The sequence below is a fragment of the Carassius gibelio genome, chromosome B6 (assembly GCF_023724105.1).
Source record: "Carassius gibelio isolate Cgi1373 ecotype wild population from Czech Republic chromosome B6, carGib1.2-hapl.c, whole genome shotgun sequence".
NCBI lineage: Eukaryota > Metazoa > Chordata > Actinopteri > Cypriniformes > Cyprinidae > Carassius > Carassius gibelio.
This window is the reverse complement of record NC_068401.1, coordinates 2,959,781-2,977,793: the sequence shown is the minus strand read 5'-3', so window position 1 is coordinate 2,977,793 and position 18,013 is coordinate 2,959,781. Positions and strand designations below refer to the sequence as shown.

Below are 18,013 nucleotides of genomic sequence, written 5' to 3'. Positions count from 1 at the left end.
TCCTTTGAATCTCATTCATTAGTTGTCTATCCATCCCCCAGGACCACTAGGTAACTTTTTGGATGAATTAGATGGGTTGCTCTCAACTTTTCCTGAGGATGGCACTCCCCTAGTTATGCTTGGAGACTTTAACATCCACCTAGATAAACCTCTATCTGAAAACTTCCACACACTGCTTGCCTCTTTTGATCTCAACCGACACACTTCGGATCACTTCCTCCTCACTCTTAACCTCAACATTACCTATGCTCACTCTCACCCTCCTGGCTATCTGCTATGGTTTTATCTTCGCTTCCTTCCCTAAACTATTAGCATCTTTTGATGCTAACAGTGCTACTGATACTTTCTGCTCCACTCTTACATCTTGTTTAGACACTGTTTGCCCCTTGTCTTCCAGGCCATCTTTTTTTTCAAATTTGATAATTTTGAGTTAAAAATACTGAATGAATCATCCATGTGATTCATTTAGGCTAATTCATAACTGAATGTGGCATGATAAACATTTTTGCTTGAACATTTGTTTGCTTAAACATATGTGTGTGTTCAGTATACTCTATGAGTGTAATGCTTCATTATGAAGTTGTTTGTGTAACTCACATTTTAAAACTACTACTTATTACTGAACCTCTTAATTTTTTTTACAAATAATTTTCAACGTTTTTAAATTCCTTGTGTTGTAACAATGTTCCTGTTTGTTGTTGGCGTCTGTACTGCGTTTGAGCTCCATCACTATATTCTTTTTATCTACTATTTTTAACTTAAAAATAAATTTTATACACCATTGTTTCCGTTTATATAACGTGTGAATATATCCTCTATTGTATTCTACAACAAAAACAATCAGAGCGCCTCGCTATCACTAGCTTTATTTTGATCTCCCGGGTCCGCTATTAGCTTATAGCCCGTTAGCATTAGCGGCGTGGTTGCTGCTAACTGTGCTTACATTGTTAATACTCTATTCACACACATTACCGCTGCTGTACTCACTGTTACTTGCTTTAATGGCGGACGAATGTCTACCTTTGATTGCAGGTGGGGACACGCTCAAGCTGCATTCTGCATTCGAGCTCGAGGCCGTGGGGAAGCAGATTCGTGACCTGGAGGTGAGGCAGGCCCAGCTGAAAGAGCAGAGAGCCGCACTGGAATCATCCCGGGCTGACGCTCACAAGTCCAGGGTAAGTATACAGCGTGCTGTTAACAGTCCCACCACGTCTACTCTGTGTGTTTCTCTGCACAGGCCCGGTGCACCCAGGACGCGATCTTCCCAGATGTCCTTCACTCCGACGCCGGGACACCACGGACCCTGGGTGCATCCACAGCGGAGGACGCGAGCCGGGCCCTGGGCGACGACTTCTCCCCCTCCTGCCTTCGAGATCTCCATCCAGAACCGCTTCGCTCCCCTCCGCAAGAACAGGACGCGATGCTGTGATCATCGGAGACTCCATCGTCTGACACGTCCGTGCTACGTTAGCCGAAGGTAAAGTGCACACTCATTGTTTGCCTAGTGCTCGTGTTCTCAATGTTTCTGTGCAGATACCCGCAATCCTGAAGGACGGCGAGAGCCCCAGAGCGGCCGTGCTTCACGCCGGGGTTAACGACACCACGCTGCAGCAGATGGAGACGCTGAAGAGGGACTTCAGGAGCCTGATCGAGATGGTTCGCAGCACGACGCCCGCGCTGACGATCATCGTGTCAGGACCACTGCCCACGTATCGACGAGGACACGAAAGGTTCAGTAGACTTTTTGCTTTAAATGAATGGTAGTTGTCATGGTGTAAAGAACAGAAACTGCTATTTGTAAGAACTGGAATCTTTTCTGGGAGCGATGGATTGCACCCCAGCAGAAACGGAGCGGAGCTGCTTTCTGACAACATCTCCAGGACACTTCGGTCCATGTGACTAGTAAGACAATTCTCAAATAACCAATATGATGAGTTTTGTTTCACCCGCTTAAATGAAAAAAGTACTTGCACTGTAAAAACTATTAAGACTGTGTCTGTTCCCTGAATAGTGAGGTCAAAATATAAATATAATGTAGGATCTAGAAAAAAAAAATCTTATCGTAATTAAACCAGAAACAAGTAAAGTAAATGAACAAAAACAATTTTTTAAGTTTGGACTCTTAAAAAATATTAAATCACTCACACCCAAAGCAGTTATTGTAAATGAAATTATCACAGATAATAGTTTTGATGTACTCTGCTTGACTGAAACCTGGCTAAAACCAAATGATTATTATGGTCTAAATGAGTCTACTCCACCAAACTACTGTAATAAGCATGAGCCCTGTCAGACTGGTCGTGGTGGAGGTGTTGCAATAATATATAGTGATATTCTCAATGTTACCCAGAAAACAGGATACAGGTTTAACTCTTTTGAAATACTTCTGCTAAATGTTACACTGTCGGACATACAAAAGAAATCTAATGTATCTCTTGCTCTGGCAACTGGTTCGGTAAGATGGCCGTCTGTTGTCTCTAGCCTTAATCGTGTTTGTGTTGTTTTTACTAACTACTTTTAACAATGTGGACTCTCTACTTGTGTATGATCGCCAGATACTGCTGAACATTAGATTAAATATGGAAAATATGCTAATTTATAATTCTGGTGGATCGAAAACCTTACCTCACCTGCATGAGTTACCTGCGTATCTCTGCCGAACGCCGTTTCTTGCTCGAAAGAAAAAGCGATGTAAACGTCGGGGGAAACGTGGCGGCCTGCTGATAAAAATTAAATCCCGTCTGGCAGTTTCCCGTAATCTCCGTAGAACATTAGCGGAGTATCAGATAGATGACTGCAACTATATTTCCATGCGTTCTTTGGATCCTGTCCACACCTGGCTGGTACCGGTGGTCGACGCACACAAGGAGTCCAGGGCTCCCCGTTCCGTGTCTCCCCGCTTCCGGAGAGGTAGAGTTAACACATCGTGCCTACGGGTGTTGGATCGTGAGCCCTGGATAGCAATTAACCCAGCTCCGGCCAGGATTGCCCTGGTAAATGCCAGGTCGCTGGTAAACAAAACTTTTATCTTAAATGACTTTTATACCTCTAATAACTTGGATCTACTGTGCGTGACTGAAACCTGGATGAACGAGGGTGAGTTAAGCCCCTTTTCGGAGGTTTTACCTTTAAACTGTGACTTTTTTAACTCTCCACGACTTACAGGACGGGGTGGTGGAATTGCGATTATTTTTAAGGAAAAATTAAACTGCCGGCGTGTGATGTGCAACTTCTACTCAAGCTTTGAGCTGATTGTATTTGAGCTGAATCAAGCTGAACCAGTGCTATGCGCTGTGATTTATCGTCCTCCCAAATACCATAAAGACTTCATAAACGACTTTTCCGATTTTCTGGCTGAAATCATGCCGAAGTATGACAGAGTTTTAATTGTTGGAGATTTTAACATCCATATCTGTTGTCCCTCCAAGCCATTGGTTAAAGACTTCTTAAATCTCACGGAGTCGTTTAACTTGATGCAGTTTGTGGCTAGCTCTACACATGAGCACGGACATACATTAGACCTGGTTTTATCGTGTGGTCTACCTGTTAACAATATTAATGTTTGTGATGCTACTTTTTCTGACCACATGCCTGTGTTATTCGAGATTTCTTGTTTCTGTAGTGCTAAACCATGTGCTCCTGCTCGTCGCTGTCGCGCATTTAACTCTTTAACTGCAGAACGGTTTACTGATGTTTTTAAAAGCGCAAATATGGCCTTCTCAGTGTCCACTCAGCATTATAATACTGATGAGTTAACATCATTGTTTTATACTTCTTGTCAGAATGCACTGGACATTGTTGCCCCTTTCAGGACTCTTCGTGCTAAGTCAAAATCTGAACCATGGCTAAATGACATTACCCGTGCTGCTAGGCAGGAGTGCAGGAGAGCGGAACGCCAATGGAAAAAAGATAGGCTGCAGGTTTCGTCTGAGATCTTGAAAGACAGCTTGTTTAAATATCAAAAAACTGTAAAAATGGAAAAGTCAAGGTATTTCTCAAATGTCATCGCAAATAATTCTCATAAACCTCGTGTTCTGTTCAACACTATTAATTATGTTTTAAATACATCTCAACAAATGAGTTTGGAATTTTCCAAAGAAACATGCGAAAACTTTTTGCAGTTTTTTAATGACAAGATTGTGACTGTTAGAGCCAATATTGTTCACCCTTCTGCTGATATGTCTTCTTTCTCTGTGTGCTCTTTTGTTTTTAATCAGTTCGAGCCAGTGTCTCTTGCTTGTTTAAAAGACATCATTGACAAAATGAATCCATCTGTTTGTCCCACAGACATTATTTCCCCAGATTTCCTAAAAAAGGTTTTTGACACCCTTGGCCCTAAAATACTAATAATTGTAAATAGTAGTCTCATTCATGGAGTTGTACCCCTACATTTTAAACACGCAATAGTGGAACCACTGATGAAAAAACCCAATCTGGATTCATCGGTTCTTACTAATTTTAGACCCATTTCGAAACTTCCGTTTCTTTCCAAAATATTGGAAAAAGTTGTTTTTAAACAATTAATGTCCTTTCTAGACTTACATGGTTTGCAAGAAATGTATCAATCTGGTTTTAAATCACTCCACAGCACAGAAACGGCCCTGTTAAAAGTTTATAATGATTTATTATTGGCCACTGACACAGGTAACTATGCTGTTCTTATGCTGTTAGATCTTACTGCTGCTTTTGACACTATAGATCACAATATACTGATCTCTCGTCTTGAGCATTGTGTTGGTATAAAGGGTGCCGCGTTACAATGGTTTAGATCTTATCTGGGTGAAAGAACTTTCTCGATACGTCTTGGGGAATTTGTGTCTTCTACTGCATCTCTTGTTTGTGGAGTCCCTCAGGGTTCCATTCTTGGACCCATTTTATTTTCCTTATATATATTACCTTTAGGGTCCATATTTAGGAAACATGGCATCTCATTTCACTGTTATGCAGATGACTCGCAACTCTATCTGCCTTTAAAACGAAACAATGCAAACTCTATAGCACCTTTGTTGAGATGTCTTGAGGATATTAAAGCCTGGATGGCCTCTAATTTTTTAAAGTTCAATGAAGATAAAACTGAAATCATTTTGTTTCGACCTGGTGGTACCATCAATACCCCTGATGTAAATCTTGGCGACTTAAAGTCATATGTGAAGCCCGTTGTAAAAAACCTAGGTGTTTTAATGGATGGTGACTTTAAACTAGATAAACAGATTAATTTGGTAGTTAAATCGTGTTTTTATCAGTTAAGGCAATTATCTAAAGTCAAGTCATTTGTATCTTTTACTGATTTTGAGAGGGTCATCCATGCTTTTATATCATCCCGCCTGGACTATTGTAATAGTCTCTATGTAGGCATTGGTGAGGCATCTCTAACACGTTTGCAGAGGGTACAAAACGCGGCTGCACGTTTATTGACAGGGACACGCAAACGAGACCACATTACACCTGTATTAGCTTCCCTTCACTGGTTGCCAGTTCGTTTTAGAATTGATTTCAAGATTTTACTTTTAGTCTTTAAATCATTAAATAATACTGCTCCTAAATACCTCTCAGATCTATTACAGCCATATGCTCCATCCAGAGCACTTAGGTCTGCTGGGCAACTGCTTTTAGTTTCCCCCAATGCAAGATTAAAGAGCAGAGGTGACCGTGCCTTTGCAGTAGCGGCCCCGAAACTCTGGAATAATTTACCTTTGTACATTAGGCAGGCATCTTCACTTGCTGTTTTTAAATTACATTTAAAAACATATTTGTATAGTACAGCATATAACACAGTATGAGAGTTACCTGTTAGGAGTTCTTTTAAGTGTGTGTTATAAATCATTATTGTATTTATTGCATATTTTATTGTGTTTTTATTTATTATATTTTATTTCTTTTTATGCTTTTTAGTTCTACTGTTTACTTTATATTGTATGTACAGCACTTTGGTGAACACCTGCTGTTTTAAAAAGGTGCTCTATAAATAAACTTTGATTGATTGATTGATTGAACTGTGTATAGACCACCAGGGCCGTATTCAGAATTCCTAAAAGAATTTGCAGATTTCCTCTCAGACCTTCTAGTTACAGTTGATAAGGCGCTAATCATGGGAGATTTTAATATTCACGCTGATAATACAAATGATACATTAGGACGTTTACTGACCTAATAAACTCCTTTGGAGTCAAGCAAAATTTCACCGGGCCCACTCATCATTTTAATCATACACTAGATTTAATTTTTAATAACTGATATTAACTATTAACTATCTCAGCGTTACCGTCTGGGCAGAACTATTGTTCCAGCCACCAAAGAAAGATTCGCAAATAACCTGCCTACTCTATCTCAACTGCTATTTGTACCCCAAAATACACATGAATTAGACGAAATGACTGACAACATGGGCACTATTTTCTCTAATACATTAGAAACTGTTGCCCCCATCAAATTGAAAAAGGTTAGAGAAAAACATACTGTGCCATGGTATAACAGTAATACTCACGCTCTCAAGAAAGAAACTCGTAGTCTTGAACGCAAATGGAGAAAAACTAACTTGGAAGTTTTTAGAATTGCATGGAAAAACAGTATGTCCAGCTATAGACAGGCTCTAAAAACTGCTAGGGCAGAGCATATACACAAACTCATTGAAAATAACCAAAACAATCCAAGGTTTTTATTTAGCACAGTGGCTAAATTAACAAATTACCAGACGCCACCTGATTCAAATATTCCACCAACGTTAAATAGTAATGACTTTATGAATTTCTTCACTGATAAAATAGATAACATTAGAAATACAATAGCGAATGTAGAATCTACAGCATCTAACACTTCAGTTTCATCCATCGCACCCAAAGATAAACTGCAGCGCTTTACAAATATAGGACAGGAAGAGCTAAATAAACTTATCACTGTCTCTAAACCAACAACATGTTTATTAGATCCTGTACCCACTAAATTACTGAAAGAGCTGTTACCTGTAGCCGAAGAACCACTTCTCAAAATCATTAACTCGTCGTTATCTTTAGGTCACGTCCCAAACCTTTCAAGCTGGTGGTTATCAAGCCTCTTATTAAGAAACCAAAACTAGATCCTAGTGTACTGGCAAATTATAGGCCTATTTCAAATTTTCCATTTATGAAAAAATTTTTGAGCACCTTCCTGCATAAAAATGATCTGTATGAAGAATTTCAGTCAGGTTTCAGGCCCCACCATAGCACAAAAACTGCACTTGTTAAAATTATAAATGACCTGCTTCTTGCGTCAGATCAAGGCTGCATCTCATTTCTAGTCTTACTTGATCTTAGTGCTGCGTTCGACACCATAGATCATGACATACTCATAGATCGATTACAAAACTATACAGGTATTCAAGGGCAGGCTCTAAGATGGTTTAGACCCTACCTGTCCGATCGCTACCATTTTGTTTACTTAAATAGTGTGTCATCTCATTTATCATCAGTAAAATATGGAGTGCCACAAGGATCCGTCCGAGGTCCCCTTCTATTTTCAATATACATGTTGCCCCTTGGTAATATTATTAGAAAATACGGAATTAGCTTCCACTGTAATGCTGATGATACTCAGGTATATATCTCAACGAGACCAGATGAAGCTTCTCAATTATCTTAGCTAACAGAGTGTGTTAAAAATTTAAAAGATTGGATGACAAATAATTTTCTCCAATTAAATTTGGATAAGACAGAGATGTTAATTATTGGACCAAAAAACACTACACAGAATCTTGTAGATTACAATCTGCAACTAGACGGATGTACTGTTACTTCCTCTACAGTCAGAAATCTGGGTGTTGTATTAGACAGCAATTTGTCTTTTGAAAATCATATTTCCAATGTTACAAAAACTGCATTCTTCCATCTTAGAAACATTGCCACGCTACGACACATGTTATCTGTATCTGATGCAGAAAAGCTAGTTCATGCATTCATGACCTCTAGACTGGACTATTGTAATGCACTTCTAGGTGGTTGTCCTGCTTCGTCAATAAATAAGCTACAGGTAGTCCAAAATGCAGCAGCTAGAGTCCTTACGAGGTCAAGAAAATATGATCATATTACCCCAATTTTACAGTCTCTGCACTGGCTACCTATTAAGTTCCGTAACAGTTACAAATTATCATTACTTACCTATAAGGCCCTAAATGGTTTAGCTCCTGCGTACCTAACTAGCCATCTACCACGCTACAACCCATCACGCACCCTAAGGTCACAAAACGCTGGACTTTTGGTAGTTCCTAGGATAGCAAAGTCCACTAAAGGAGGTAGAGCTTTCTCACATTTGGCTCCCAAACTCTGGAATAGCCTTTCTGATAATGTTCGGGGTTCAGACAAACTCTCTCTGTTTAAATCTAGATTAAAAACGCATCTCTTTCGCCAAGCATACGAATAATGTATCTTTTAAATTGTGACTGTAGTTGCATCTGATCAAATGTGCATTTTTATTCATTAGCTTGGGTTAAACTAATTCTACTTTGTTGGATCAGCAGCTATGCTAATGATGTCTCTATTTTGTCTCTATGTTTTGCCACGGGATTTACATCCCGTGGTAACTAGGATTTACACAAGCTCCAGTCTGGATCCAGAACACCTGAGAAGAGATGATGCTGACCCTCAGAGGACCTCAGATGATGCTAACCCTGAATCAACAAACAGAACTAACAATTATTGCTACATGTGTGACTGAATTATATAATAATTATTAATTAATAATATGAATAATGTTCATCGTCTAGCTGACTACATCTTGTATTCATTTTTTCTAAAAATCCTGTCAAACGTGCACAAACTGACAGTCACCACTGTTAAGTACTACTAAATATTGTAGAAACATAATTTTCTGTAAAGTTGCTTTGTAACGATTTGTATTGTAAAAAGCGCTATACAAATAAACTTGAATTGAATTGAATCTTATTGTTGTGATTATTATTTTTTATTATTTTCTTTTATGTAAAGCACTTTGAATTACCTTTGTGTATGAAATGTGCTATATAAATAAACTTACTTTGCCTTGACTTTGTATTTAGGAAAATGTTGCCTTATGGCAACAGTGTACCACAATGGAAAATGGCCAAAAAAGTAGTTTTTCTATTAAATTATGATTATCTTTTCTATTTAAATTGACATTTCTTTTAGATATTGATAGATTGTTATACTTGGAACTCGTGCAAACCAAATGTAGGTAGGTTCCTATCATTTAACCTTCAAAATGGTACTTAAAAGTATTATTATAATGCTTGCAAACGGACAAATTTTTTTGCTTTTGTACCATATATGGATATCAAATTCATCAACTTTTTATTGTTTTACATACACAAATTTTCCAACAAAAAAAAATATTTTTGAAAGTAAACGTAAGTAAACGTATGGTAGCTTGGAACATGCACCTATACCACGTAGAACATGAAAACATAAAATACAGGTATTATGATAGGCGGCTCCCTGAAGTAAAGTGAAAAGTGAAAGTTGTCACATTTGCCAAGTTTGGTAACCCATACTTGTAATTGGTGCTCTGCATTTAACCCATCCAAGTGCACACACACAGCAGTGAGAAGTGAACACACCATGAACACACACCCGGAGCAGTGGGCAGCTATAGATCCAGCACCCGGGGAGCAACTGGGGGTTCAGTGCCTTGCTCAAGGGCACTTCAGCCATGGGTACTGAGGGTGGAAAAGAGTGCTGTTCATTCACAATCTCCCACCTACAACTCCTGCCAGCACCGAGACTCAAACTGGTGACCTTCTGTAACTAGTCCAACACTCTGACCGTTAGGGCACAGCTGGCCCTCAGTGTGGGTTTTTCCAGTCCATCCTGCAAAAACCAGTTCCTTTTAGCTGTGATGCAAAGGTGCAAGTCACATTTGCTGCCTGCACTTCATGCGGATGATCCCCCTGCAACCAGGGTATTTGCACTTCCCTTTCTTCTCCATGACAGGCCAACTCAGCACTCTTCCTAATGCCCTTTCCATAAAATATAACTGTATTCATTTTCTGAAAAGAAGACATAATTTTGTTATTTATACATAAATACAACTATACTACAATAAACACTTCAAATCATTAAATAAATGTGATAATTTTATTGATGCTACTATCTATAAAAAATCCCAATGGGTAAATACATTACTGCAATTCCACTGTGGTACAGTGTTGCCATATGGCAACGCACCTATTTTTCCATAGTGGTACAGAGTTGCCACATGGCAACCTTGATATTTTCTTCATTTACAGTAAAACTATGTTAGACAAAATTGATTTATGAATTAAAATATCTAATTTACTTACCAAAGATGTTGCAAAAATCCCCCTTGACAAAAGATGTTTAGAAATTAGGTTAATAGAGCAATTTCTGGAGCACTTCAACGGGTGAGGTTGTGAGGTTGACCATGGGAAAGGAGTTTTGGGAGGACATTCAGTTGCCATGTGACTTAAAAACAGCACATCATTGGCTACCTTAAGGCCTACCCTTTTAATTCCCATAATTTCATATATCGTAGTTTTTTTCAGAATAACAAGGAAATGAGTATAAATTAATTGTACCATAGAGGGTTAATATGCATCCTCCGGAAGAGCTCTGAAGGTGTGAAGGCTTTTATTTTCTTGGTTGTCAGAAAATAGCCTATTTCCACTCTGCCTGTAAGAGCAACTGTCAATCTAGTACTCACACAGTGGCTTCCAGTCCTGCAACCACAATGGTATCAGGTGGAGAATTCATTTACATCTCTCTTGAAGTGCTCATTGCAGTGGGATGCTGTCTGGGCAATATGTTGGTGATCTGGGCCGTGTGGAGAAGCGGAGCCCTGAACAAACCCACTTTCTGCTTGATCGTGTCTCTGGCAGTGGCTGATTTCCTGGTTGGGGCTGTGGCAATTCCTCTGGCTGTGACTGTGGACCTCCACATCAAAATCCCTTTCCATGCCTGTCTCTTCATCAGTTGTTTTCTCATCGTGCCTCTACAAGCATCAGTGCTTACCCTCCTGGCTATTGCTGTGGACCGATGTCTGCGGGTTTGTATCCCTTTCAGGTGAGTTGGCTTCCAGAGGGCTTTGAAATGACATAAGCAATGGACTTTAATGCATGCAAAGTTTGTTGAAAGCAAAAGCGAAATATTTAAGATTCTGTACGACCTTTAGATAAAAAAATAAAATACATAATCAAATAAAGCTCATTGATCATGTCAGCTCTTGTGCAGATTGGGTGCTTGTCATTTCTTATTTGTGCATCGTTGTTTCTTTTCCTCATGCCTTAGCTCCAACCACCTTATAAGGGTATAAGGGAAGAATACATTAAAAGAAAATGGGGACAGTGGAATCAAAGGAATAATTATTTGTACACTGCAATATTCTTGACCACTCAAGCATCATTTCATCATGTCATCAGCTGCGCTAAAGAAATCTGCCCTTATTGTTTTCGAGGTTTGTTATTTAAGACATTTATAAGCTGCAGCTACTGGGCATGCACACATCAATATAGCATAATTTTTATGTCCTTCAAGATAGCTGAGTTCGATCGGTTTTCTGGGTCACAGGCTCGAGGACGGAGCAGTGAGAAAATGAGGAAGCATCAATTTGAGTATTGAGAAGCCCCCCCAAGTCTGCATTCCAGTCCACTTTTTTATGATGAACTAAAAGTAAAAAGAAAAAAGTAAAACTATTGCAAGTATACTACAGGCAAAGTTTAAATATGTTGTATTTAAAGGCTGATATTATTATTTAAATTAAATTATTTTATCAATATTATTAATGATTAATTAATAGACCACATTATAAGTTAATAATATAATAGGTTGATAATATTAAGAAGTGTGCATTGTGCAAATAAAGTTAAATTATAGTTTTTTTATCACTAAGTGACATATCAATAAATATGTGTCAGGACAGATACTGTAACTCGAGATTCAATTGCAAGTGAATAATCCCTTTATTCACGAAAAAAACTCTAAAACTCTGAAATTCTATGTACAGCTGGTCCTTGGCAGCACAGGGACTACAATGGGCAGATCTCTGAACGCAATCCAACGAGGAACATTATGATAGATAAACATCCACTCCAAACCGAGTGAATGGAACCCAGGAGATGAAAAGCAGAACTGCAAGGAACTCTGTAAGCAAACAGAACAATCCAACAACTGAACTAACAAAAACAGAGATATGATAAAGCAGCTCTGACGAGCTGCAGCTGATCGTTAATCAGCGTTCATGAGTTGCCCAGGTGTTCCCGTAGGCTGTTACCTGTCAATTTAAATCATCAATAAGAGAGTGATCCAATATGTCTCTCGCAGGAACCCAATTTCTGTCCTCCAGACCGTAACCCTCCCAGTCAACCAAGTATTGAAATCTGTGTCCCCTTCATCTCGAGGGACCAGGGTCTCAAAGGGACTGACAGCAGCTGCAGGAACCCGCTGGGGGTTGATTGTAAGTCTTACTAACCGTGCAAACCGAGCAGGCCAAAACAAAACCACAAAATGTCTCGAGCCATAGAAGACCACTAGAATCGTCGCTTAACCAAATAACCGGTATGATTGACCCCTGGATGACTAGCAATCCTGGAACAATGACCGCAATGGATGACATTGGACCGCAAGTTCTCAGGCACAAATTAACAGCTCGGTGGACAACCGCATGGAGGCGTTACCCCTTGTAAGGCACTACGAACCTTTGACAATCTCCCAGACAAATGCAGAGATGACCAGTCTCTCCGGTACGATGGAACCGGGAGAACACGGACGCTACGAACAATCAAAAATACAAACAAAGCATTGGGCTTGGTGTTTTTAGATCCTGTGTGGTAAGAGATGGAAAAATCAGCCTGCCTAGAGAGCGGATCTAATGTCTAATGTATAGGTTTTTGTGATCATTCCAGACAATAAAAGGTACCCCGACCCCTCTTACCAATTATTCAAACTCAGCCACTGTTCCAAGGCCAACTTCACGGCCAACAGTTCTCTGTTACCAGTATCGTAGTTGTGTTCAGTGGGAGTCAAATGATGGGAAAAATAAGTGCAAGGGTGCACCTTACTGTCTGCGGAAGAATGCTGGGAGAGAACCGCTCCAGCTCCCACCTCTGATGCGTCGACCTTCACCACGAATTGACGTGAGGAACCAGGGGCCACAAGAAAGAGAGCCGAAAACAAAGCAGCTTTTTAGGTTGGAAAATGCAGCTTCGGCTGCACTAGACCACCTGAATGTCACCCTGGTGGAGGTCAAGGCAGTCAGAGGAGTGGCTAGCTGGCTGTAATTGTGAATAAATGTCATCCAGGTAAACATATATGAACTGATCAACCATGTCTCTCAGCACGTCACTGATGTGTGCTTGGAAGACTGCGGGAGCATTAGACAGCCCAAACGGCATGACCAAATATTCAAAGTGCCCCCTAGGGGTATTAAAAGTGGTCTTCCATTCATCCCCCACCCTGATACAAGCAAAATGGTAAGCGTTGCAGAGGTCCAACTTCATAAAAATGGAAGCTCCCTGCAACTGCTCGAAAGCTGAAGACATCAGCGGCAAAGGATACGTATTCTTTGCTGTGATGTTATTCAGCCCCTGATAGTCAATGCAAGGTTGCAGGGAACCATCCTTCTTCCCCACAAAGAAAAACCCTGCACCAGCAGGAGATGAGGAAGGGTGGATGATCTTGACTGCCAAAGAATCAGAAATATACTTCTTCATGGCCTCCCTTCCCGGAACGGAAAGCGAGTATAGTCTGCCCTTAGGCGGAGATGTACCTGGAAATAAGTCTATGGCACAGTCATAGGGATTATGAGGAGGAAGAGAGGCAGCTCGAGACTTACTGAACACTTCCTTCAGGTTCAGGTACTCCTTGGGCACATTATACAGGTCCATGGATTTCTCCTGAAACACAGAACACAACACAGAAGAACAGGCAGACACCAAACAAGACGCATGACAAAAACTGCTCAAAGCACAAATAGTGTTCTGTTGCCAGTCTATGTGGGGATTGTGAAGTGACAACCAGGGATGACCCAACACCAGCGGAGCAAGCGGGGAATTGATCAACACTAGTCTAATCTCTAAAGTGATAAGTTTGATGGCTACGGTGACTGATGGCATAACCTGAGGTAGACGGAGATAGGCTGAGGTAGTGAGACCACCGGAATGAATAACTGAGCCACCAGTGATGTGTCAATGAAACTGTCCTCAGCTCCTGTGTCCACTAAAGCCTGGCAGGTATGTAAAGCGTTGGCACACTGTAGTCTGACCAGAAGGAGAGTAGCTGTAGAGGATTTCTTGAAGGAAACTCCACCTGTCAATAACCTCACAGGCTCTAGCTTTTACCGGACAGCTTGTAACAAAATTCCCACTCGCTCCACAGTATAAACATAATCCGTTGATCCATCGACGATCCCTCTCCACTCTGGTCAGTTGGGATCTGGATCTGTTCAAAATCTGAAATGGGACTGACTGTGTCACAGGTGAACTTGCACATCTTTGTTGATCATGACGTTGCAGATGGCTGTCCACTCTTATCGCCAACTTGATCAGTCCATTCAGAGTTGTGGGTAAATCCAACCCGACGATCTCCTGTTGGCCATGGTCAGCCAACCCATGCAGGAAGTTGTCCCACTGTGCCTCCTCGTTCCATTTCGTCTCTGCCGCTGGGGTTGCGGAAATCAATGGAATAGTAAGTATCTGAACGATTACCCTGTTGCAGATCCGTCAGTTTCCAAGCCGCCTCACATCCTGAAATGGATCGATCAAACACTCTCTTTAAGCCTTCTGTGAAGGACTGGAACGAGGCACAGCATGGTGATTGGCTTTCCCACACCGCTGTTCCCCAGAGCACAGCGCGTCCTGAAAGCAGCGTGATCATCAATGACACTCTGGACTGCTCCGTAGGAAAAGACGTGGGATGAAGAGTGAAAAACAACGAGCACTTAGTTATAAAACCGAGGCAGGAACTCAACTCAACTCAACAGAAACAGACAAACTAAACATCCACTCCGAACCGAGTGACTGGAACCCAGGAGATGAAAAGCAGAACTGCTAGGAACACTGTAAGCAAACAGAACAATCCGACAACTGAACGAACAAAAACAGAGACATGATAAAGCAGCATTGACGAGCCACAGCTGCAACTGATCACTAATCAGCACTCGTAAATATTGTCATTAATCACTTACCCCCATGTTGTTCCAAACCCTTAAAAGCTTTGTTCGTTTTCAAAACACATTTCAAGATATTTAGGATGAAAACTGGGAGGCTTGTGACTGTCCCATAGACTGCCAAGTAAATTACACTGTACTCCAGAAGAGTATGAAAGACATCATCAGAATATCACATCTGCCATCAGTGGTTCAACTGTAACATTATGAACTTTTTGTACCCGAATAAAACAAAAATAATGACTTAATTCCACATTCATTCTCTTCGCATCACTGTAGCACTCCTTCATTGAATCCGCCGGCCACACCGTTTCAAGCCCGCCATGTGTCATGCAGGTGTGGATATTTTTGTGCCAGCTTAGCTATTCGACACTCCAGTGTATTCAGGAAATGCTGTTCTAAGAACGTCAAAAAAGGTGGAGTTCCAGAACACACCCACCGATTGCGTAACCGCCATGGACTAATGGAAGCTCAAAGGTGTTTAGGAGCCAAAACAAACTCCCCCAGAAAGTTTGCTTTGGTGAGCTGTTTCAAACTGCCAAAAATAACTTCTCATTTTATCTCGTTGTGCAGGGACATGGCATCAGAACATGGTAAGGGGCGTAACATTTCCGTCACACAATTGAGGCATTCGGCCAATCACAACGCACTGGATAGCTGGCCAATCAGAGCATACCTCACTTTTCAGAACGATAAGCTTTGTAAAAATCAACACGTTTCAGAAAGTCAGGGCATAGGGGAGAAACAATTATATACAGTATGTGGAAAATAATAACCCCTTTAAAGTTTGTGTTATTAAATGTGTTATTAAATTTTTGATTTACACAATATTTTTTTCCCATCCGTGACCATTGTTTGCTACCGTATCTTCCGGACTATAAGTCGCACTTTTTTTCATGGTTTGGCTGGTCCTGCGACTTATAGTCAGGTGCGTCTTATTTAGCAAAATTAATTTGACATGAACCAAGAGAAATGAACCAAGAGAAAACATTTCCGTCTACAGCCGCGAGAGGGCGCTCTATGCTGCTCAGTGCTCCTCTGAAAACGGCCTCTCACGGCTGTAGACGGTTTGTTTTCTCTTGGTTCTTGGTTCTAAATAAATGTGACTTATAGTCCAGTGCAACACATATATTTTTCTTCGTCATGACATATTTTTGGACTGATGCGACTTATACTTATAGTCCGGAAAATATGGTATTCTGATAATATTAAATAAAAAATTTTGTGCAAAATATTTTTACTTGCGTTTTAAATTTTGGTTTCACACTTGCAATTTTTTTTTATCTGTGACTGCAATACAATTGGCAGGGATTTGATCCCATAGCAGCTGTTGTTGTTGTTTACTAAATATTTTTGTTCAATAAATAATATTTATATAAATAACTGCCTTCAATATAAGCTGTTTTGAGCTGGAGTCTGGGGATGAGCAAGAACAGTTGATTTTAGTGGAAAACATGGAGATCCATATTTTTGTTTGTTGTAAGAAGAATTTTGTTTATGATTCTCTGTTATGTTTAGATCAAATAATCAAATAAATGATTAAATAAAGCAGTTTTATCATGTCAACACCTTTGTGCAGATTGTCTTGCTTTGAAGCAAAATACTTTTTATACAGTTTCTTTGCTTGTAATGAAAAATATTGAAATTGTTTTTAAATAGTATATTATTAGTATAATATATTTATAAAAACATGTATAATTATTTATAATAATATAAAATAGAAAGATTTTTTGGGCCCACTTTAAATAAAATATAACTACAATGTAAAAACTTACAGTATGTACAAAATAAGTGTGATGTACCAATTGAGTATTTCAAATGTAAGTACATAGTAGTTAAGGCCACTTAATATAAAGTGAGACCACATTTTCAGATCCTAATGCAAAATTACTTGCAACATTCAGCACATAGTTCATAAAAAAAATATTTTTTTTTATGCTCTTCTTTGCTCTACAGGTACAAGGCTACAGTCACTAAGAAGCGCTCATGGTTCCTCGCCGCTGTGTGCTGGATACTTGCATCTTTTCTGGGGTTCTTACCCATGTTTGGATGGTACAACCATGACACACTGACACGTTACAACTCCACCTCCATAGAATGTCAGTTCCTTGATGTCATTCCCATTACATACCTCATCCACTTCATCTTTGAAGGCTGTTTTCTTCCTCCACTGGCAGTCATGATCGCTTTGTATTGCTACATCTTTTTTAAAATTAGAAGTGTTAGAGCAGGTGTGTCAGCTGAAACCAGTACATGTAAAAAAAAGGAGCACAAACTAGCTACCTCTCTGGTTTTAGTCTTGGCTCTTTTTATTGTTTGCTGGCTTCCGTTACACACGATACAATCAATCACATACTATAACCAGAGTATACATGTCCCGTCCATTGCTTTGTACTTTGCCATTCTCCTCTCTCACACCAACTCGATGGTTAACCCTGTAGTGTATGCATTCAAAATCCCTAAGATAAAGCGGGAGTACAGGAAGATTTGGAGGAGGATGATTTGTCAACAGCAGCAGGACTCCTCCTAGTAACACCACCAAAAGCCATGATGCACGTGTTCCTGTGAAAATCAGTCCACAGGGGGGAGCCAGTGACATGACTGACTCCATAGTAAAATAAATACAGACTAAAGAAATATATATGTATATATAGCACTTTTTTCCAGACTAAACCTTTCTAATCTTACTTTGGGTTGCAGTTACAATGTTCGTACTTTAAACGCCTTAAAACACCTCAGTCAAAGTCTGAGAGTTACTAGTTAACAAAGTTAACTAAAACTTTCAAGTATACAGTATATTTATAGTCTTTGGTAGTTAAAGCTACAGTTGGTAACTTTTGACGCTCTAGCGGATAATAAACAGAACTGCTTGCATCTTGCGGAATAACAT

At 40.0% G+C, this 18,013-nt stretch overlaps 1 protein-coding gene across 1 annotated transcript; it reads left to right on the top strand.

Moving 5' to 3' along the window:
- Positions 1-10,445: 10,445 nt before the first annotated feature.
- Positions 10,446-17,746, top strand: LOC127960287 (adenosine receptor A1-like). Its single transcript, XM_052559925.1, has 2 exons — positions 10,446-11,024; positions 17,080-17,746. The coding sequence occupies exons 1-2, from the start codon at positions 10,693-10,695 to the stop codon at positions 17,651-17,653; spliced, it is 906 nt and encodes a 301-aa protein (XP_052415885.1). The 5' UTR covers positions 10,446-10,692; the 3' UTR covers positions 17,654-17,746.
- The last annotated feature ends 267 nt before the right edge of the window (positions 17,747-18,013 follow it).

Bases quoted from the DNA above. Each gene is read 5' to 3' on its own strand.
- LOC127960287 (XM_052559925.1), top strand. From the start codon at position 10,693: ATGGTATCAGGTGGAGAATTCATTTACATCTCTCTTGAAGTGCTCATT. The intron at 11,025-17,079 runs GTGAGTTGGCTT...TTTGCTCTACAG, and splicing joins CGGGTTTGTATCCCTTTCAG to GTACAAGGCTACAGTCACTA.